This window comes from Oncorhynchus nerka, linkage group LG7 (genome assembly GCF_034236695.1).
Source record: "Oncorhynchus nerka isolate Pitt River linkage group LG7, Oner_Uvic_2.0, whole genome shotgun sequence".
NCBI classification, from domain to species: domain Eukaryota; kingdom Metazoa; phylum Chordata; class Actinopteri; order Salmoniformes; family Salmonidae; genus Oncorhynchus; species Oncorhynchus nerka.
The window spans coordinates 90,309,985-90,333,469 of NC_088402.1; the positions used below are offsets into that span (position 1 = coordinate 90,309,985).

Below are 23,485 nucleotides of genomic sequence, written 5' to 3' on the forward strand. Positions count from 1 at the left end.
CAATCCTACTGGCTGGGACCAATCCTACTGGCTGGGACCAATCCTACTGTCTGGGACCAATCCTATTGGCTGGGACCAATCCTACTGGCTGGGACCATCCTACTGGCTGGGACCAATCCTACTGGCTGGGACCATCCTACTGGCTGGCACCAATCCTATTGGCTGGGAACATCCTATTGGCTGGGACCATCCTACTGGCTGGGACCATCCTAGGCACGTGTAGAGGTCTCACTGACAGCATCCGACCCATTGGAGAGTGTGAATAGTGTGTCATGTGGAATGAATGTAATCTGGTTGTGTGAGTAAAGCACAGTAACTACACAACGAAAAGCATGAGGACACTCATCCAACATCTCAGTCCAAAATCATGGGCATTAATATGGAGTTAGTCCCCCCATTTGCTGCTATAACAGCCTCCACTTTTCTGGGAAGGCTTTCCACTAGATGTTGGAACATTGCTGTGGGGAATTGGCTTTCATTCAGCCACAAGAGCATTAGTGAGGTTGGGGCACTGATGTTGGGCGATTAGGCCTGGCTCACAGTCGGCGTTCCAATTCATCCCAAAGGTGTTCGATGAGGTTGAGGTCAGGGTTCTGTGTAGGCCAGTCAAGATCTTCCACAACGATCTCAACAAATAATTTCTGTATGGACCTTGCTTTGTGCACGGGGGCATTGTCATGCTGAAACAGGAAAGGGCCTTCCCCAAACTGTTGCCATAAAGTTGGAAGCACAGAATTGTATGCTGTAGCGTTAAGATTTCCCTTCACTGGAACTAAGGGGCCCAAACCATGAAAAACAGCTCCAGACCATTATTCCTCATCCACCAAACTTTACAGTTGGCACTATACGTTGGGGCAGGTAGCGTTCTCCTGGCATCCGCCATCCCCAGGTTATTCCGTCGGACTGCCAGATGGTGAGCGGGATTCATCACTCCAGAGAACACGTTTCCACTGCTCCAGAGTCCAATGGCGGCGAACTTTACACCAGTCCAGCACTGACGCTTGAAACTGACGTTTGGCATGGTGATCTTAGGCTTGTGTGCGGCTGCACGGCCATGGAAACCCATTGAATTTGAAGGGGTGTCCACATAATGTAAAACATACAGTAGATACACTATATATACACACAAAGGTATGATGTGCATATAACAGTATTTTTCATTATAATTAGTACTGTTTTCATATATATATTTTTTATAGTTAATAATCACTTTATAATCATGTTTTGTCTTTCCTTCTGTTGTATAGGAGTTCATTCTGATTGAAGATCCATGATGGTCATTTTCTTGTCTGTCTATAATCTCTCGTCACAGACTTAACATCAAGTAGCCGATTCGGGTTCTGAGTGCAGACACTATGCAGACTATGAAATGTGAGATGAACGCAGGGGTTTGGAGATCACACACACACACACACACACACACACACACACACACACACACACACACACACACACACACACACACACACACACACACACACACACACACACACACACACACACACACACGAGGGTGTGGGGCTGCAGTATTATAATACACTATCTTAATGGTGTCAGATATATAGTATATAATGTATTCTAACACTATTTCGATATCTGACACCATTAAGATTCTGTATAATGTATTCTAATACTATCTTAATGGTGTCAGATGTAGAAGAGGTACTAGAATACATTATATATTGTGTACCTATGGTGTCAGCTATAGAAGTATCAGTATAATACATTATATATTGTGTACCTATGGTGTCAGCTATAGAAGTATCAGTATAATACATTATATATTGTGTACCTATGGTGTCAGCTATAGAAGTATCAGTATAATACATTATATATTGTCTACCTATGGTGTCAGGTACCTTAACATGCTTTTGTCGTGGTGGTGTGGCCAGGATCTGTTGTGGTCTATTGGCAGCGGGACAGTCTAGAGGAACGTTGATGTTCTCCTTAGCATTCATCAGATTCATCACCATCTGAGAAGGCTTGTCTCTGTAGAGTACAGTCGTTATAGGGTTGTTAGCCCGTTGTCATGGCTACAGTAACAGTTATAGCCCAAGTCCTGCACACAGTGGTATAATCACATCTACTCTTAGAAAACTAACTTCTAATCTAGCGGTAGTAGAAGCAGCAACATTGTAATCTAGCAGTAGTAGGAGCAGCAACATTGTAATCTAGCAGTAGGAGCAGCAACATTGTAATCTAGTAGTAGTAGGAGCAGCAACATTGTAATCTAGTAGTAGTAGGAGCAGCAACATTGTAATCTAGCAGTAGGAGCAGCAACATTGTAATCTAGTAGTAGTAGGAGCAGCAACATTGTAATCTAACAGTAGGAGCAGCAACATTGTAATCTAGTAGTAGTAGGAGCAGCAACATTGTAATCTAACAGTAGGAGCAGCAACATTGTAATCTAGCAGTAGGAGCAGCAACATTGTAATCTAGTAGTAGTAGGAGCAGCAACATTGTAATCTAGCAGTAGGAGCAGCAACATTGTAATCTAGTAGTAGTAGGAGCAGCAACATTGTAATCTAGTAGTAGGAGCAGCAACATTGTAATCTAGTAGTAGTAGGAGCAGCAACATTGTAATTTAGTAGTAGTAGGAGCAGCAACATTGTAATCTAGTAGTAGGAGCAGCAACATTGTAATCTAGTAGTAGGAGCAGCAACATTGTAATCTAGTAGTAGTAGGAGCAGCAACATTGTAATCTAGCAGTAGGAGCAGCAACATTGTAATCTAGTAGTAGTAGGAGCAGCAACATTGTAATCTAGCAGTAGGAGCAGCAACATTGTAATCTAGTATTAGTAGGAGCAGCAACATTGTAATCTAGTAGTAGTAGGAGCAGCAACATTGTAATCTAGCAGTAGGAGCAGCAACATTGTAATCTAGTAGTAGTAGGAGCAGCAACATTGTAATCTAACAGTAGGAGCAGCAACATTGTAATCTAGTAGTAGTAGGAGCAGCAACATTGTAATCTAACAGTAGGAGCAGCAACATTGTAATCTAGCAGTAGGAGCAGCAACATTGTAATCTAGTAGTAGTAGGAGCAGCAACATTGTAATCTAGCAGTAGGAGCAGCAACATTGTAATCTAGTAGTAGTAGGAGCAGCAACATTGTAATCTAGTAGTAGGAGCAGCAACATTGTAATCTAGTAGTAGTAGGAGCAGCAACATTGTAATTTAGTAGTAGTAGGAGCAGCAACATTGTAATCTAGTAGTAGGAGCAGCAACATTGTAATCTAGTAGTAGGAGCACCAACATTGTAATCTAGTAGTAGTAGGAGCAACAACATTGTAATCTAGCAGTAGTAGGAGCAACATTGTAATCTAGTAGTAGTAGCAGCAACATTGTAATCTAGTAGTAGTAGGAGCAGCAACATTGTAATCTAGTAGTAGGAGCAGCAACATTGTAATCTAGTAGTAGGAGCAGCAACATTGTAATCTAGTAGCAGTAGCAGCAACATTGTAATCTAGTAGTAGGAGCAGCAACATTGTAATCTAGTAGTAGGAGCAGCAACATTGTAATCTAGTAGTAGGAGCAACAACATCGTAATCTAGTAGTAGGAGCAGCAACATTGTAATCTAGTAGTAGGAGCAGCAACATTGTAATCTAGTAGTAGGAGCAGCAACATTGTAATCTAGCAGTAGTAGGAGCAGCAACATTGTAATCTAGTAGTAGTAGGAGCAGCAACATTGTAATCTAGTAGTAAAAGGAGCAGCAACATTGTAATCTAGTAGTAGGAGCAGCAATATTGTAATCTAGTAGTAGTAGGAGCAGCAACATTGTAATCTAGTAGTAGTAGGAGCAACATTGAAACTGAAATAAATGCAATCCTCCACAGATCCCTATTTTCCCTGCTCGGTTTGTCCCGGTGTCCCTAACCCCTTCTTACCTCTTGATGAACAGGTTGCTAAGACAGCCGGTGAGGTTGTTGAGGCTGTTGTCAGGTGTCCCTCCCAGGTAGACACCGCCAGGTGACAGTGCTGCCTCGCTGCTGCCTCCCCCACGACCCGTATCCCCATTCTTCTCCAGGACGTCATCCACATAGACACGCAACCTACAGAGACACACACACACACAGACACACACACACACACACACACACACACACACACACACACACACACACACACACACACACACACACACACACACACACACACACACACACACACACACACACACACACACACACACAGATGGGTTTCATGTTTCACAGCTCTTCCATTCAAAGGAGGAGAACATGCCATCATCCTACCTGTTGTTGTTGCTGTACAGAGTTACATAATAATCATTTAGTTGGTGGATTTAGTTGGTGGATTTAGTTGGTGGATGGTAAATCCTACCTGTTGTTGCTGTACAGAGTTACATAATGATCATTTAGTTGGTGGATTTAGATGGTGGATTTAGTTGGTGGATGGTAAATCCTACCTGTTGTTGCTGTACAGAGTTACATAATGATCATTTAGTTGGTGGATTTAGTTGGTGGATTTAGTTGGTGGATGGTAAATCCTACCTGTTGTTGCTGTACAGAGTTACATAATGATCATTTAGTTGGTGGATTTAGTTGGTGGATGGTAAATCCTACCTGTTGTTGTTGCTGTACAGAGTTACATAATGATCATTTAGTTGGTGGATTTAGTTGGTGGATGGTAAATCCTACCTGTTGTTGTTGCTGTACAGAGTTACATAATGATCATTTAGTTGGTGGATTTAGTTGGTGGATGGTAAATCCTACCTGTTGTTGTTGCTGTACAGAGTTACATAATGATCATTTAGTTGGTGGATGGTAAATCCTACCTGTTGTTGTTGCTGTACAGAGTTACATAATGATCATTTAGTTGGTGGATGGTAAATCCTACCTGTTGTTGTTGCTGTACAGAGTTACATAACGATCATTTAGTTGGTGGATGGTAAATCCTACCTGTTGTTGTTGCTGTATAGAGTTACATAATGATCATTTAGTTGGTGGATTTAGTTGGTGGATAGTAAATCCTACCTGTTGTTGTTGCTGTACAGAGTTACATAATGATCATTTAGTTGGTGGATGGTAAATCCTACCTGTTGTTGCTGTACAGAGTTACATAATGATCATTTAGTTGGTGGATGGTAAATCCTACCTGTTGTTGTTGCTGTACAGAGTTACATAATGATCATTTAGTTGGTGGATGGTAAATCCTACCTGTTGTTGCTGTACAGAGTTACATAATAATCATTTAGTTGGTGGATGGTAAATCCTACCTGTTGTTGTTGCTGTACAGAGTTACATAATGATCGTTGTCGTCGTTGTAGGTCTTTTGAGTCTTCACCTCGTTGTTGCCCGCCCTCACTACCACATGACCCTTATCCAGGAACACCTGACACACTCCGTCCTGACCAGAGAGAACACATTACATCACACATTACATCACACTCTGTCCTGACGAGAGAGAACACATTACATCACACATTACATCACACTCTGTCCTGACGAGAGAGAACACATTACATCACACATTACATCACACATTACATCACACTCTGTCCTGACGAGAGAGAACACATTACATCACACATTACATCACACTCTGTCCTGACGAGAGAACACATAATATATATATATCACACATTACATCACACTCTGTCCTGACGAGAGAACACATAATATATATATATCACACATTACATCACACTCTGTCCTGACGAGAGAACACATAATATATATATATCACACATTACATCACACTCTGTCCTGACGAGAGAGAACACATAATATATATATATCACACATTACATCACACATTACATCACACTCTGTCCTGACGAGAGAACACATAATATATATATATCACACATTACATCACACTCTGTCCTGACGAGAGAACACATAATATATATATATCACACATTACATCACACTCTGTCCTGACGAGAGAACACATAATATATATATATCACACATTACATCACACTCTGTCCTGACGAGAGAACACATAATATATATATATCACACATTACATCACACTCTGTCCTGACGAGAGAGAACACATAATATATATATATCACACATTACATCACACATTACATCATACTCTGTCCTGACCAGAGAGAACACATTACATCACACATTACATCACACTCTGTCCTGACGAGAGAGAACACATTACATCACACATTACATCACACTCTGTCCTGACGAGAGAGAACACATTACATCACACATTACATCACACATTACATCACACTCTGTCCTGACGAGAGAGAACACATTACATCACACATTACATCACACATTACATCACACTCTGTCCTGACGAGAGAGAACACATTACATCACACATTACATCACACATTACATCACACATTACATCACACTCTGTCCTGACGAGAGAGAACACATTACATCACACATTACATCACACTCTGTCCTGACGAGAGAGAACACATTACATCACACATTACATCACACTCTGTCCTGACGAGAGAGAACACATTACATCACACATTACATCACACATTACATCACACATTACATCACACTCTGTCCTGACGAGAGAGAACACATTACATCACACATTACATTACACTCTGTCCTGACGAGAGAGAACACATAATATATATATATCACACATTACATCACACATTACATCACACTCTGTCCTGACGAGAGAGAACACATTACATCACACATTACATTACATCACACTCTGTCCTGACCAGAGAGAACACATTACATCACACATTACATCACACTCTGTCCTGACCAGAGAGAACACATTACATTACATCACACTCTGTCCTGACCAGAGAGAACACATTACATTACATCACACTCTGTCCTAACACATTACATCACACATTACATCACATCACACATTACATCACTCCGTCCTGACGAGAGAGAACACATTACATCACATCACATTACATCACACATTACATCACACTCTGTCCTGACCAGAGAACACATTACATCACATCACATTACATCACACATTACATCACACTCTGTCCTGACCAGAGAACACATTACATCACACATTACATCACATCACACATTACATCACTCCGTCCTGACGAGAGAGAACACATTATATCACACATTACATCACACTCCGTCCTGACCAGAGAACACATTACATCACACTCTGTCCTGACCAGAGAACACATTACATCACACTCCGTCCTGACCAGAGAACACATTACATCACACTCTGTCCTGACCAGAGAACACATTACATCACACTCTGTCCTGACCAGAGAACACATTACATCACACTCCGTCCTGACCAGAGAACACATTACATTACACTCTGTCCTGACCAGAGAACACATTACATCACACTCCGTCCTGACCAGAGAACACATTACATCACACTCCGTCCTGACCAGAGAACACATTACATTACACATTACATCACACTCCGTCCTGACCAGAGAACACATTACATCACACTCTGTCCTGACCAGAGAACACATTACATCACACTCTGTCCTGACCAGAGAACACATTACATCACACTCCGTCCTGACCAGAGAACACATTACATTACACTCTGTCCTGACCAGAGAACACATTACATCACACTCCGTCCTGACCAGAGAACACATTACATCACACTCCGTCCTGACCAGAGAACACATTACATTACACATTACATCACACTCCGTCCTGACCAGAGAACACATTACATCACACTCCGTCCTGACCAGAGAACACATTACATCACACTCCGTCCTGACCAGAGAACACATTACATTACACTCTGTCCTGACCAGAGAACACATTACATTACACATTACATCACACTCCGTCCTGACCAGAGAACACATTACATCACACTCCGTCCTGACCAGAGAACACATTACATCACACTCCGTCCTGACCAGAGAACACATTACATCACACTCCGTCCTGACCAGAGAACACATTACATTACACTCTGTCCTGACCAGAGAACACATTACATCACACTCCGTCCTGACCAGAGAACACATTACATCACACTCTGTCCTGACCAGAGAACACATTACATCACACTCTGTCCTGACCAGAGAACACATTACATCACACTCCGTCCTGACCAGAGAACACATTACATTACACTCTGTCCTGACCAGAGAACACATTACATCACACTCCGTCCTGACCAGAGAACACATTACATTACACATTACATCACACTCCGTCCTGACCAGAGAACACATTACATCACACTCCGTCCTGACGAGAGAACACATTACATCACACTCCGTCCTGACCAGAGAACACATTACATCACACTCCGTCCTGACCAGAGAACACATTACATCACACTCCGTCCTGACCAGAGAACACATTACATCACACTCCGTCCTGACCAGAGAACACATTACATCACACTCCGTCCTGACCAGAGAACACATTACATCACACTCCGTCCTGACCAGAGAACACATTACATCACACTCCGTCCTGACCAGAGAACACATTACATCACACTCTGTCCTGACCAGAGAACACATTACATCACACTCCGTCCTGACCAGAGAACACATTACATCACACTCCGTCCTGACCAGAGAACACATTACATTACACTCCGTCCTGACCAGAGAACACATTACATCACACTCCGTCCTGACGAGAGAACACATTACATCACACTCCGTCCTGACCAGAGAACACATTACATCACACTCCGTCCTGACCAGAGAACACATTACATCACACTCCGTCCTGACCAGAGAACACATTACATCACACTCCGTCCTGACCAGAGAACACATTACATCACACTCCGTCCTGACCAGAGAACACATTACATCACACTCCGTCCTGACGAGAGAACACATTACATCACACTCCGTCCTGACCAGAGAACACATTACATCACACTCCGTCCTGACCAGAGAACACATTACATCACACTCCGTCCTGACCAGAGAACACATTACATCACACTCCGTCCTGACCAGAGAACACATTACATCACACTCCGTCCTGACCAGAGAACACATTACATCACACTCCGTCCTGACCAGAGAACACATTACATCACACTCCGTCCTGACCAGAGAACACATTACATCACACTCTGTCCTGACCAGAGAACACATTACATCACACTCCGTCCTGACCAGAGAACACATTACATCACACTCCGTCCTGACCAGAGAACACATTACATCACACTCCGTCCTGACCAGAGAACACATTACATCACACTCCGTCCTGACCAGAGAACACATTACATCACACTCCGTCCTGACCAGAGAACACATTACATCACACTCCGTCCTGACCAGAGAACACATTACATCACACTCCGTCCTGACCAGAGAACACATTACATCACACTCCGTCCTGACCAGAGAACACATTACATCACACTCTGTCCTGACCAGAGAACACATTACATCACACTCTGTCCTGACCAGAGAACACATTACATCACACTCCGTCCTGACGAGAGAACACATTACATCACACTCCGTCCTGACCAGAGAACACATTACATCACACTCCGTCCTGACCAGAGAACACATTACATCACACTCTGTCCTGACCAGAGAACACATTACATCACACTCTGTCCTGACCAGAGAACACATTACATCACACTCCGTCCTGACGAGAGAACACATTACATCACACTCCGTCCTGACCAGAGAACACATTACATCACACTCTGTCCTGACCAGAGAACACATTACATCACACTCCGTCCTGACCAGAGAACACATTACATCACACTCTGTCCTGACCAGAGAACACATTACATCACACTCTGTCCTGACCAGAGAACACATTACATCACACTCTGTCCTGACCAGAGAACACATTACATCACACTCCGTCCTGACCAGAGAACACACACATTATAAACACATATTACAATCAATCACGATCCTGTAACCACAGTGAAGGTACGGTTAGCATATCCATCCATCTCTAAGAGAAGGAGAGAAAGAGAGAGAGCGAAAGGGAGAGAGCGAGAGGGAGAGAGCGAGAGGGAGAGAGAGGGCAAGAGAGAGAGAGAGAGCAAGACGGAGAGCAAGAGAGGGAGAGCGAGAGGGAGAGAGGGCAAGAGATAGTGGGAGAGAGAGAGAGGGCAAGAGACAGAGAGAGGGCAAGAGAGAGAGAGAGAGAGAGAGAGAGCGAGAGAGAGGAAGGGAGAGCGAGAGGGAGAGAGGGCAAAAGATAGTGGGAGAGAGAGAGAGGGCAAGAGATAGTGGGAGAGAGAGAGAGGGCAAGAGAGAGAGAGAGAGCAAGACTGAGAGCAAGAGAGGGAGAGCGAGAGGGAGAGAGGGCAAGAGATAGTGGGAGAGAGAGAGAGGGCAAGAGACAGAGAGAGGGCAAGAGAGAGAGAGAGAGAGAGAGCGAGAGAGAGGAAGGGAGAGCGAGAGGGAGAGAGGGCAAGAGATAGTGGGAGAGAGAGAGAGGGCAAGAGATAGTGGGAGAGAGAGAGAGGGCAAGAGAGAGAGAGAGAGCAAGACAGAGCAAGAGAGGGAGAGCGAGAGAGAGAGAGGGCAAGAGACAGAGAGAGGGCAAGAGAGAGAGAGAGAGAGAGAGAGAGAGAGCGAGAGCGAGAGAGAGGAAGGGAGAGCGAGAGGGAGAGAGGGCAAGAGATAGTGGGAGAGAGAGAGAGGGCAAGAGATAGTGGGAGAGAGAGAGAGGGCAAGAGAGAGAGGGCAAGAGAGCGAGAGAGAGGGAGAGAGCGAGAAAGAGGAAGGGAGAGCGAGAGGGAGAGAGGGCAAGAGATGGAGGGAGAGAGAGAGAGGGCAAGAGAGAGAGGGCAAGAGAGAGAGAGGGAGAGGGAGAGAGCGAGAAAGAGGAAGGGAGAGCGAGAGGGAGCGAGAGATGGAGAGAGAGAGGAAGGGAGAGTATAGTACCTGAGCTTGGTGGTAGAACATGAGTCCGTTCTTCTGGTCAGAGCGGAAGCCAAACCCGGCGTAGAAGTTGTTCCTGAGACCAGGGATGTTGTCTGGAGACAAGTCCAGGTAACTGTGGCCTGAGAAGTGGGCCTCACGGGCCACCTGACACAAAGAGAGATAGAGAAAGAGAGAAAGGGAGCATGCGAGAGAGAGATGTGTTATACAGTTATCAACTGGCAGCTTCATTAAATAGTAAAACGCAAAACACCAGTCTCAACATCAACAGTGAAGAGGCGACTCCAGGATGTTGGCCTTCTAGGCAGAGTTCATCTGTCCAGTGTCTGTGTTCTTTTGCCCATCTTAATCTTTTATTTTTATTGGCCAGTCTGAGATATGGTTTTGTCTTTGCATCTCTGCCTAGAAGGCCAGCATCCCGGAGTCGCTTCTTCACTGTTGACGTTGAGACTGGTGTTTTGTGGGTACTATTTAATGAAGCTGCCAGTTCAGGACTTGTGAGGTGACTGTTTCTCAAACTAGACACTCTAATGTACTTGTCCTCTTGCTCAGTTGTGCACTGGGGCCTCCCACTCCTCTTTCTATTCTGGTTAGGGCCAGTTTGCGCTGTTCTGTGAAGGGAGTAGTACACAGAGTTGTACGAGATCTTCAGTTTCTTGGCAATATCTCTCATGGAATAGCTTTAATTTCTCAGAACAAGAATAGACTGACGAGTTCCAGAAGAAAGTTCTTGGTTTCTGGCCATTTTGAGCCTGTAATCGAACCCACAAATGCTGATGCTCCAGATACTCAACTAGTCTAAAGAAGACCAGTTTTATTGCTTCTTTAATCAGAACAACAGTTTTCAGCTGTGCTAACATAATTGTAAAAGGGTTTTCTAATGAATCAATTAGCCTTTATAAAATGATAAACTTGGATTAGCTAACACAACGTGCTATTGGAACACAGGCGTGATGGTTGCTGATAATGGGGCCTCTGTACTTGGATTAGTTTAACACAACGTGCCATTGGAACACAGGAGTGATGGTTGCTGATAATGGGGCCTCTGTACTTGGATTAGTTTAACACAACGTGCCATTGGAACACAGGAGTGATGGTTGCTGATAATGGGCCTCTGTACGCCTATGTAGATATTCCATAACAAATCAACTGTTTCCAGCTACAATAGTCATTTACAACATTAACAATGTCTACACTGTATTTCTGATCAATTTCATGTTATTTTAAATGGACAAAAGAACGTGCTTTTCTTTCAAAAACAAGGACATTTCTTAGCGACCCCAAACTTTAGAACGGTAGTGTACATGTGTGTGTATATATATACACTAACCAGTAGGTCATTGGCACAGCCGTAGCTGACCCCAGAGCTGGGCATCCTCTTCAGGTCGATGTGAGAATTCATGGCCTTGACGTTCCTAAAACAGCCCTTCAGAGAGCCGTGGCGAGGGAACAGGGCCTTCAGGCTTGGTGGAGGGAGAAAAATATAATATTATTATGTTTATGCAATTCTTAGAGAGGATATTAAGAAACTGATAGTGTGTGTGTGTGTGTGTGTGTGTGTGTGTGTGTGTGTGTGTGTGTGAGTGTGAGTGTGTGTGTGTTAGCGTTCCTGTGTGTGTGTATGTGTGTGTGTGTGTGTGTTTGCGTTCCTGTGTGTGTGTGTTTGCGTTCCTGTGTGTGTGTGTTTGCGTTCCTGTGTGTGTGTGTGTGTTTTGTTCCTGTGTGTGTGTGTGTGTGTGTTTGTGTGTGTGTGTGTTTGCGTTCCTGTGTGTGTGTGTGTTTGCGTTCCTGTGTGTGTGTGTGTGTTTGCGTTCCTGTGTGTGTGTGTGTGTGTGTGTGTTTGCGTTCCTGTGTGTGTGTGTGTGTGTGTGTGTGTGTGTTTGCGTTCCTGTGTGTGTGTGTGTGTGTGTGTGTTTGCGTTCCTGTGTGTGTGTGTGTGTTTGTGTTTGCGTTCCTGTGTGTGTGTGTGTGTGTGTGTTTGTGTTTGCGTTCCTGTGTGTGTGTGTGTGTGTGTGTGTGTGTTTGTGTTTGCGTTCCTGTGTGTGTGTGCATGTACAGTACCAGTCAAAAGTTTGGACACGCCTGCTAATTTTCTACATTGTAGGTTTGCGCTTAATGGGACTATCAGTTGTTTTTCAACAGGACAATGACTCAAAGGAAAAGTGTAGAAGGAAAAACAGCCAACAAGTGCTCAGCATATGTGGGAACTCCTTCAAGACTGTTGGAAAAGCATTCCAGGTGAAGATGGTTGAGAGAATGCCAAGAGTGTGCAAAGCTGTCATCAAGGCAAAGGGTGGCTACTTTGAATAATCTCAAATATAAAATATATTTTGATTTGTTTAACTCTATACTATATGTTTCCATGTGTGTTATTTCATAGTTTTGATGTCTTCACTATTATTAAAATAGTCAAAATAAAGAAAAACCCTGGAATGAGAAAGTGTGTCCAAACTTTAGACTGGTACTGTATGTGTGCATGTGTCTAACCTTTCAGGCATCTTGTCCTCTGGTACACCAGCCAGGTAGTAGCTGGCTTCGAAGCGCGGCAGGGGCGTGGTGAAGACGTAGTTGAGCAGGGTTTGGCGGTTGTTCCTCACCACAACACGCGTGGTCGTATCGTACAGGAGGATGATCTCCAACTACGCAGGAACACAAACACCCGAATGTAACAGTCACACAGGAACTTACAACACAAACACCCGAACGTAACAGTCACACAGTAACTTACAACACAAACACCCGAATGTAACAGTCACACAGGAACTTACAACACAAACACCTGAACGTAACAGTCACACAGGAACACAAACACCTGAACGTAACAGTCACACAGGAACACAAACACCCGAATGTAACAGTCACACAGGAACTTACAACAAACACCTGAACGTAACAGTCACACAGGAACACAAACACCCGAATGTAACAGTCACACAGGAACTTACAACACAAACACCCGAACGTAACAGTCACACAGTAACTTACAACACAAACACCTGAACGTAACAGTCACACAGTAACTTACAACACAAACACCTGAACGTAACAGTCACACAGGAACACAAACACCCGAATGTAACAGTCACACAGGAACACAAACAAACCTGAACGTAAAGTCACACAGGAACACAAACACCTGAACGTAACAGTCACACAGGAACACAAACACCTGAACGTAACAGTCACACAGGAACACAAACACCTGAACGTAACAGTCACACAGGAACACAAACACCTGAACGTAACAGTCACACAGGAACACAAACACCTGAACGTAACAGTCACACAGGAACACAAACACCTGAACGTAACAGTCACACAGGAACACAAACACCTGAACGTAACAGTCACACAGGAACACAAACACCTGAACGTAACAGTCACACAGGAACACAAACACCTGAACGTAACAGTCACACAGGAACACAAACACCTGAACGTAACAGTCACACAGGAACACAAACACCTGAACGTAACAGTCACACAGGAACACAAACACCTGAACGTAACAGTCACACAGGAACACAAACACCTGAAGGAACACAAAACACCTGAACGTAACAGTCACACAGGAACACAAACACCTGAACGTAACAGTCACACAGGAACACAAACACCTGAACGTAACAGTCACACAGGAACACAAACACCTGAACGTAACAGTCACACAGTAACTTACAACACAAACACCTGAACGTAACAGTCACACAGGAACTTACAACACAAACAGCAAACTTTACAACTTTATTACTTAAAGTAAAATAAACTTAAGAACGAGAAGCATAGAAATAGCGCACATAGAACACATCTACCGCTTCTTAGACTTGCCTTCAATGAGAATAACAGATCTATAACTCGTATTTCCCCCCAAAAAGTGACATATTGCAGCTTTAACACTGGCTACAGTATAAACAGTATAATGTTTCTTACAGATTTGGGTTCAGCGTCGCTGATCTTGAGGTAAGGGGAGTCTGGATCTTTAGGCTCCAGCTCCTGTAGAGAACCAGTGACGTCATAGAAGACCTTGAGACGTCCCTGATGCACCGCCAAGCTCAGGAACTTCTCCTGATGGGGTCAAATACACAGACAGGTTAAAACAGGAAGCAACAGGGTATAACCACTAGGCTACCCTGCCGCCCCTACACTCTAACCACTAGGCTACCCTGCCGCCCCTACACTCTAACCACTAGGCTACCCTGCCATCCCTACACTCTAACCACTAGGCTACCCTGCCGCCCCTACACTCTAACCACTAGGCTACCCTGCCACCCCTACACTCTAACCACTAGGCTACCCTGTCGCCCCTACACTCTAACCACTAGGCTACCCTGCCGCCCCTACACTCTAACCACTAGGCTACCCTGCCGCCCCTACACTCTAACCACTAGGCTACCTGCCACCCCTACACTCTAACCACTAGGCTACCTGCCACCCCTACACTCTAACCACTAGGCTACCTGCCGCCCCTACACTCTAACCACTAGGCTACCTGCCACCCCTACACTCTAACCACTAGGCTACCTGCCTCTAACCACTAGGCTACCTGCCTCTAACCACTAGGCTACCTGCCTCTAACCACTAGGATACCTGCCTCTAACCACTAGGCTACCTGCCTCTAACCACTAGGCTACCTGCCTCTAACCACTAGGCTACCTGCCTCTTAACCACTAGGCTACCTGCCTCTAACCACTAGGCTACCTGCCTCCCCTACACTCTAACCACTACGCTACCTGCCTCCCCTACACTCTAACCACTAGGCTACCTGCCTCTAACCACTAGGCTACCTGACTCTAACCACTAGACTACCTGCCTCTAACCACTAGGCTACCTGCCTCTAACCACTAGGCTACCTGCCTCTAACCACTAGGCTACCTGCCTCTAAACACTAGACTACCTGCCTCTAACCACTAGACTACCTGCCTCTAACCACTAGGCTACCTGCCTCTAACCACTAGACTACCTGCCTCTAACCACTAGGCTACCTGCCTCTAACCACTAGGCTACCTGCCTCTAACCACTAGGCTACCTGCCTCTAACCACTAGGCTACCTGCCGCCCCTACACTCTAACCACTAGACTACCTGCCTCTAACCACTAGGCTACCTGCCTCTAACCACTAGGCTACCTGCCTCTAACCACTAGGCTACCTGCCTCTTAACCACTAGGCTACCTGCCTCTAACCACTAGGCTACCTGCCTCTAACCACTAGGCTACCTGCCTCTAACCACTAGGCTACCTGCCGCCCCTACACTCTAACCACTAGGCTACCTGCCGCCCCTACACTCTAACCACTAGGCTACCTGCCGCCCCTACACTCTAACCACTAGGCTACCTGCCGCCCCTACACTCTAACCACTAGACTACCTGCCTCTAACCACTAGGCTACCTGTCTCTAACCACTAGGCTACCTGCCTCTAACCACTAGGCTACCTGCCTCTTAACCACTAGGCTACCTGCCTCTAACCACTAGGCTACCTGCCTCTAACCACTAGGCTACCTGCCTCTAACCACTAGGCTACCTGCCGCCCCTACACTCTAACCACTAGGCTACCTGCCGCCCCTACACTCTAACCACTAGGCTACCTGCCGCCCCTACACTCTAACCACTAGGCTACCTGCCACCTCTACACTCTAACCACTAGGCTACCCTGCCACCTCTACACTCTAACCACTAGGCTACCTGCCGTCTCTACACTCTAACCACTAGGTTAGCTGCCGCCTCTACACTCTAACCACTAGGCTACCTGCCGCCTCTACACTCTAACCACTAGGCTACCTGCCACCCCTGTTAATCCTATCCAGTGCTAAACGCTGAGAAAATATATTTTCATGCCCGCATAGTGAACTCGAGACTCAAAACCTCAGCAGCAGTAGCGTAACCTCTGACCTGGCTGAGGAGCATGAGCAGGATGCCGTTGTGACTCATCAGTTTAACTTCCTGTTCAAAGCGCTGCATCTTCCCTGTATCCTCCTTCAAGGTGACCTCGGCGTAGCCCGTCCCGTCAAAGTAGGCCGCGTCGTTCACCCACTGCTGGGTCAACACTGGCTTCGTTCTGACGGACAGAGGAAAACACACGTCAATAACACGCCAAAACAATATCACAATATTCACAGACAATTCATACACATTTTTGTGTCAAAGACTTTGTATATGGGTTTCGCTAGCTCACCGTGAACTAGGCCATAGACAGCAAATGATAAGATCATAATATTCCATAAATCTTTTTTATAGGGGATATAAATTATAGCTCCCAGATACAGAAGTCCACACACAGCGGTTTGTGGCTCTTGTTAGTATTCAGTGCTGAGATAAGACGTAGCGATCTGCTAATGGTCCCACCTTCCACATGGTTTCTCCTCGGTGGTGTTGAGTTGGAAGATGTTCTCAAAGTTATAGAGACTGAGCACCTCCTCATTCAGGGTCTCCAGCTCAATACAGCCCTTGAAGTTGGGCAACTGGAGCTGGAGAGGGGGCTGAGAGAAGAACAGAGAGGAAGAGATGTTACTAATGAGCTGAGAGAAGCTAGAGATATATGGGTTCCTGAAGGAGCTGAGAGAAGCTAGAGAGGAAGCGATGTTACTAATGAGCTGAGAGAAGCTAGAGAGATATGGGTTTCTGAAGGAGCTGAGAGAAGCTAGAGAGATATGGGTTTCTGAAGGAGCTGAGAGAAGCTACAGAGATATATATGGGTTTCTGAAGGAGCTGAGAGAAGCTAGAGAGATATGGGTTCCTGAAGGAGCTGAGAGAAGCTAGAGAGGAAGCGATGTTACTAATGAGCTGAGAGAAGCTAGAGAGATATATGGGTTTCTGAAGGAGCTGAGAGAAGCTAGAGAGATATATGGGTTTCTGAAGGAGCTGAGAGAAGCTAGAGAGAGATATGGGTTTCTGAAGGAGCTGAGAGAAGCTAGAGAGATATGGGTTTCTGAAGGAGCTGAGAGAAGCTAGAGAGATATGGGTTTCTGAAGGAGCTGAGAGAAGCTAGAGAGATATGGGTTACTGAAGGAGCTGAGAGAAGAACAGAGAGGAAGTGATGTTACTTATGAAGCTGAGCGAGGAAACAGATCTATAAGTTACTAACAGTAGAGATACACTATATATACACAGAATATACCCCTTCAAATGAGTGGATTTGGCTATTTCAGGACACCTATTGCTGACAGGTGTATAAAATCGAGCACACAGCCTTGCAATCTCCATAGACAAACATTGGCCTTACTGAAGAGCTCGTGGCACCGTCATAGGTTAACACCTTTCCAACAAGTTAGTTCATCAAATCGGCGTTCCAATCTAGTGTACATCTAGTGGAAAGCCTTCCCAGGACAGTGGGGGCTGTTACAGCAGCAAAGGAGGGGATCATCTCCGTATTGATGTCCATGATTTTGGAATGAGCTGATCGACGAGCCGGTGTCCACATACTTTTGGTCATGTTGTGTATACGGGAGAAACTAAAGGTCTACTGTATGTTTGGTATAACCATTGTATATCTACGAAAGGCTGTGGATACATTGTGGTCCTTCGAACCGGACACGGACACACACACACACGGCTCCCTCTCACCGTGAATGTGTCAGGGTACCCTCCCACATAGAACACAGTCTCTTCAGTCTGGAGGTTGAGCAGTCCGCTGTCCCCTACTGCATCCACCACAGCCTTGGTCACCCTGGTCTCCGAAGTCATGGCCATCTGACCGTACTGAAGGATCCTGTAGAGAGAGAGAGAGACAGAGAGAGATAGAGAGAGACAGCGACAGAGAGAGAGAGAGAGAGAGACAGAGACAGTGAGAGAGAGACAGAGAGAGTAGAGAGAGAGAGAGACAGCGACAGAGACAGAGCGAGAAGAGAGAGAGACAGCGACAGAGAGAGAGAGAGAGAGAGAGAGGAGAGAGAGAGAGAGAGAGAGTAGAGAGAGAGAGCGACAGAGACAGAGAGAGAGAGTAGAGAGAGAGCGACAGAGACAGAGAGAGAGAGAGAGAGAGTAGAGAGAGAGAGAGAGACAGCGAGAGAGAGAGAGAGTAGAGAGAGAGAGAGAAACTTCTGTATGTGTAATGTTTACTGTTCATTTTTGTTGTTTTTCACCTTATATATTCACTTTGTATGTTGTCTACCTCACTTGCTTTGGCAATGTTAACACATGTTTCCCATGCCAATAAAGCCCTTGAATTGAATTGAATTGAATTGAATTGAGAGAGAGACAGCGACAGAGAGAGAGAGAGAGAGAGAAAGAGAGAGTAGAGAGAGAGAGCGACAGAGACAGAGAGGGAGAGAGTAGAGAGAGAGAGAGAGAGTAGAGAGAGAGAGAGACAGAGAGAGAGAGAGAGAGAGAGAGAGAGAGGGAGAGAGGGAGATGGTAGTGGTAGTTACCTTTCCAGGACCACGTTGTTGAAGTTGCCATCTGTTTGGACATCTTCCGGCATCTCCACCTCGGTCGTGTCTCCACCCACATTGAAGAGCCAGTGCAGTCTGTGCCCTTCCAGCATCATTCCCAGGAACTCCTTACTGGACTACAGACATGAAACAGGAAACGCATCATTACTGGACTACAGACATGAAACAGGAAACGCATCATTACTGGACTACAGACATGAAACAGGAAACGCATCATTACTGGACTACAGACATGAAACAGGAAACGCATCATTACTGGACTACAGACATGAAACAGGAAACGCATCATTACTGGACTACAGACATGAAACAGGAAACGCATCATTACTGGACTACAGACATGAAACAGGAAACGCATCATTACTGGACTACAGACATGAAACAGGAAACGCATCATTACTGGACTACAGACATGAAACAGGAAACGCATCATTACTGGACTACAGACATGAAACAGGAAACGCATCATTACTGGACTTCAGTGCCTTTGGAAAGTATTCACACCTCTTGACTTTTTCCAAATGTTGTTGTGTTTTGTCAACGATCTACACAGAATATTCTGTACAGTCAAAGTAGAAGAACATTTGAAAAAAACATTTGAAAAAAATGTATGAAAAATAAAACACTATTATATCGTGATTAGAGAAGTATTTAACCTACTGAGTCAATACATTACAACTGTGAGTCTTTCTGGGTAAGTCTCTAAGAGCTTTCCACACCTGGACTGTGCAAAATTTGCTCATTATTCTCTTCAGAATTCTTCAAGCTCTTTACAATTTGTTGTTGATCATTGCTAGACAACCATTTTCAGGTCTTGCCATAAACTTTCAAGGAGATTTAAATCACAAACGGGCCACTCAGGAACATTCACTGTCCTCCTGGTAAGCAACTCCAGTGTAGATTTGGCCTTGTGTTTTAGGATATTGTCCTGCTGAAAGACAAATTCATCTCCCAGTGACTGTTGGAAAGCAGACAACCAGGTTATCGCCTTTTAATTTTTTAGATGTTTTAACCTTCGTCTTATCAGGTAAGATGACTGAGAACCCATTCTCATTTACAGAAACGACCTGGGGAATAGTTACAGGGGACAGGATGAATGAGCCAATTGTAAACTGGGGATGATTAGGTGACTGTGATGGTATGAGGGTCAGATTGGGAATTTAGCCAGGACACCGGGCTAAAATCCATATTGGGCTTTACAATCATTTACAAAAAGACTTAGAAATCTATTACAAAAAATAAAATGACAGTAAGGACCTTTAGAAAGAACTGGCAGTGTTTTGTGTTGGAGATTGACTCCTTAGTTGCCCTGGCCACGACCCATCTTCAATGTTCTTACTGAGGGAAGGAGGTTGTTGGCCAAGATCTCGCGATACATGGCTCCATCCATCCTCCCGTTAATACGGTGCAGTCGTCCTGTCCCCTTTACAGAAAAGCATCCCCAAATAATGATGTTTCCACCTCCATGCTTCATGGTTGGGATGGTGTCCTTGGGGTTGTACTCATCCTTCTTCTTCCTCCAAACACGGCGAGTGGAGTATAGACCAAAAAGCACTATTTTTGTCTCATCAGACCACATGACCTTCTCCCATTCTTCCTCTGAATCATCCAGATTGTCCTATCTGTCTGTGGTTCTAGACTTTAGGGAGGTTCTTCGAATAGATCTCGGATCAGCACGATAAGTGCCATGGGATCTTTAGTGACCACAGTGAGTCAACTCGTTTAACATCCGAAAGATAGCACCCTACACAGGGCAATGTCCCCAATCACTATCATGGAGAATTGGGATATTTATTTTTTGACCAAAGGAAAGATTTCCTCTTTCCCCTTGCAGCAGTATCTGGTCTCCCATCCAGGACCAACTCTGCTTAGCTTCAGAGCTGTGGGATGCAGGGTGCAAAGCTGCTGTGCTTCTTTTTAATCCTTTTTTGCGAGGCATTGGAAAACCTCCCTGGTTGAATCTGTGTTTGAAATTCACTGCCTGATTGAGGGGACCTTACAGATAATTGTATGTGTGGGTTACAGAGACGAGGTAGTGATTTAAAAAATCATGTTAACTCCCCCGAGTCGATGTCCATGCCCCCCTGCGGAAATGTAATTAGCATAATAAAAACATCCCCATACAAATCTGTCAGTTTAAGAGATAAGATAAGAGATATCTGTTTTTTGAAAGGGGAAAGGACATCCTGAAAATTGGTCTTCTCACATAATCGTCTGTAGCTTCCGAACGTTATGGGGTACAAACTATTATCATCCCTTTATGGAAAGATGAGACTCTCACGAACACGGTGATGTTCTCCGTTTCGCTCTACGACCCCTACAAGTGTCTTGGGACTGGTCTGAAGTCGGTACAGACGATCTGCCATCTTCTGTCTGTAGAGTCAACTGTTTTGCTCTAGGATGCCCAGAGGCTTCACAAGACTCATCTGAAGGTCCCTCAGTGCAAGTTGAACAGATGAAGAAAGTATATATGGAGACTGTTAATAGCCAAAAATAAGGGTTTAAAAACAAGTATAAAACTAAATGTTTTCTAGGGTGCATTAGTTAGGTATTCAGACCCCTTTCCTTTTTCCAAATTTTGTTGCGCTACAACCTTATTCTAAAATGTATTCAATTAATGTTTTCCTTCATAAATCTACATACTATACCCCATCATGACATCACAATACCCCATCATGGCATCACAATACCCCATCATGACATCACAATACATGACAAAGAAAATAACAGTTTTAGACATTTTTGCACATGTATTTAAAAGAAAAATAAATATTCAGACCCTTTGCTATGAAACTCAAAATTGAGCTCAGGTGTTTCCATTGATCATCCTTGAGATGTTTCTACAACTTGGTAAATTAAATTAATTGGACGTAATTTGGAATGGCACACACCTGTCTATATAAGGTCCAGGAATTGTCCGTAGAGATCAGAGACAGGATTGTGTCGAGGCACAGATTTAGGGAAGGGTACCAAAATGGAAGAAGTTTAGAAACACCAGGACTCTTCCTAGAGCTGGCCGCACGGCCAAACTGAGCAATCGGGGTAGAAGGGCTTTGGTTGGGGAGGTGACCAAGAAACTGATGTTCACTCTGACAGAGCTCCAGAGTTTCTCTGAGATGGGAGAACCTTCCAGAAGAACAACCATCTCTGTAGCACTCCATCAATCAGCCCTTTATAGTAGAGTGGGCAGACAGAAGCCACTCCTCAGTAAAAGGCACATGACAGCCCACCTGGAGTTTGTCAAAAGGCACCTAAAGGACTCTCAGACCATGAGAAACAAGACTCTCTGGTCTGATGAAACCAAGATTGAACTATTTGGTCTGAATGCCAAGCGTCATGTCTGGAGGAAACCTGGCACCATCCCTACGGTGAAGCATGGTGGTGGCAGTATTATGCTGTGGGGATGTTTTTCAGCGGCAGGGACTGGGAGACTAGTCAGGATCGAGGCAAAGATGAATGGAGCAAAGTACAGAGAGATCCTAGATGAAAACCAGCTCCAAATCTCTCAGGACCTCAGACTGGGGCGAAGGTTCCCCTTCCAACAGGACAACGACCCTAAGCACACAGCCAAGACAACCCAGGAGTGGTTTCGGGACAAGTAGTAATGTCCTTGTGTGGCCCAGTCAAAGTCCGGACTTGAACCTGTTCCAACATCTCTGGAGAGACCTGAAAATAGCTGTGCAGCGATGCTCCCCATCCAACCTGACAGAGCTTGAGAGGATCTACAAAGAAGAATGGGAGAAACTCCCCAAATACAGGTGTGCAAAGTTTGTAGCATCATACCCAAGAAGACTCGAGGCTGTAATCGCTGCCAAAGGTGCTTCAACAAAGTATTGAGTAAAGGGTCTGAACACTGTAAATGTGATGTTTGAGTAATCTTTTAATACATTTTTTCAAAGGTTTTTTTATTTGGTATTTTTTATGATAGACAGAACAGCTAGAGGGCAGAACACACCGATCCCCAATTCAAACCCACCCCAAAACCAGACTTTAAGCAGACATGTTATACAATGAGTAATATAATAAAATAGTTAAAAAAAAATAAAGATATTATAAAACAAAAAGTTTTTAAAAAATAGTAAAAATAAGGATACAAATTGATACAAGCTGGGTCCATGTCTTTTACAAAGGATAGGAAGGGTTGCCAGATATTATAAAATGTAATTGTCTATATGTCTTCTACAAAGGATAGGAAGGGTTGCCAGATATTATAACATTTAATTGTGTATATGTCTTCTGCAAAAGATAGGAAGGGT

At 44.6% G+C, this 23,485-nt stretch overlaps 1 protein-coding gene across 1 annotated transcript in view; it reads right to left on the reverse strand.

Annotated features, from left to right (window-relative positions):
- Positions 1-23,485, reverse strand: part of LOC115126216 (laminin subunit alpha-5-like) — a 323,432-nt gene that overhangs the window by 42,266 nt on the left and 257,681 nt on the right. Inside the window, exons 60-70 of the mRNA XM_065021107.1 lie at positions 19,206-19,345; positions 18,403-18,547; positions 17,185-17,318; positions 16,732-16,897; positions 14,776-14,910; positions 13,333-13,484; positions 12,176-12,308; positions 10,849-10,992; positions 5,236-5,366; positions 3,887-4,051; positions 1,860-1,989 (exon numbers count right to left, since the gene is read on the reverse strand). Coding sequence (XP_064877179.1) covers positions 1,860-1,989; positions 3,887-4,051; positions 5,236-5,366; positions 10,849-10,992; positions 12,176-12,308; positions 13,333-13,484; positions 14,776-14,910; positions 16,732-16,897; positions 17,185-17,318; positions 18,403-18,547; positions 19,206-19,345 — 1,575 coding nt within the window. The remainder of the gene's footprint in view (positions 1-1,859; positions 1,990-3,886; positions 4,052-5,235; positions 5,367-10,848; positions 10,993-12,175; positions 12,309-13,332; positions 13,485-14,775; positions 14,911-16,731; positions 16,898-17,184; positions 17,319-18,402; positions 18,548-19,205; positions 19,346-23,485) is intronic.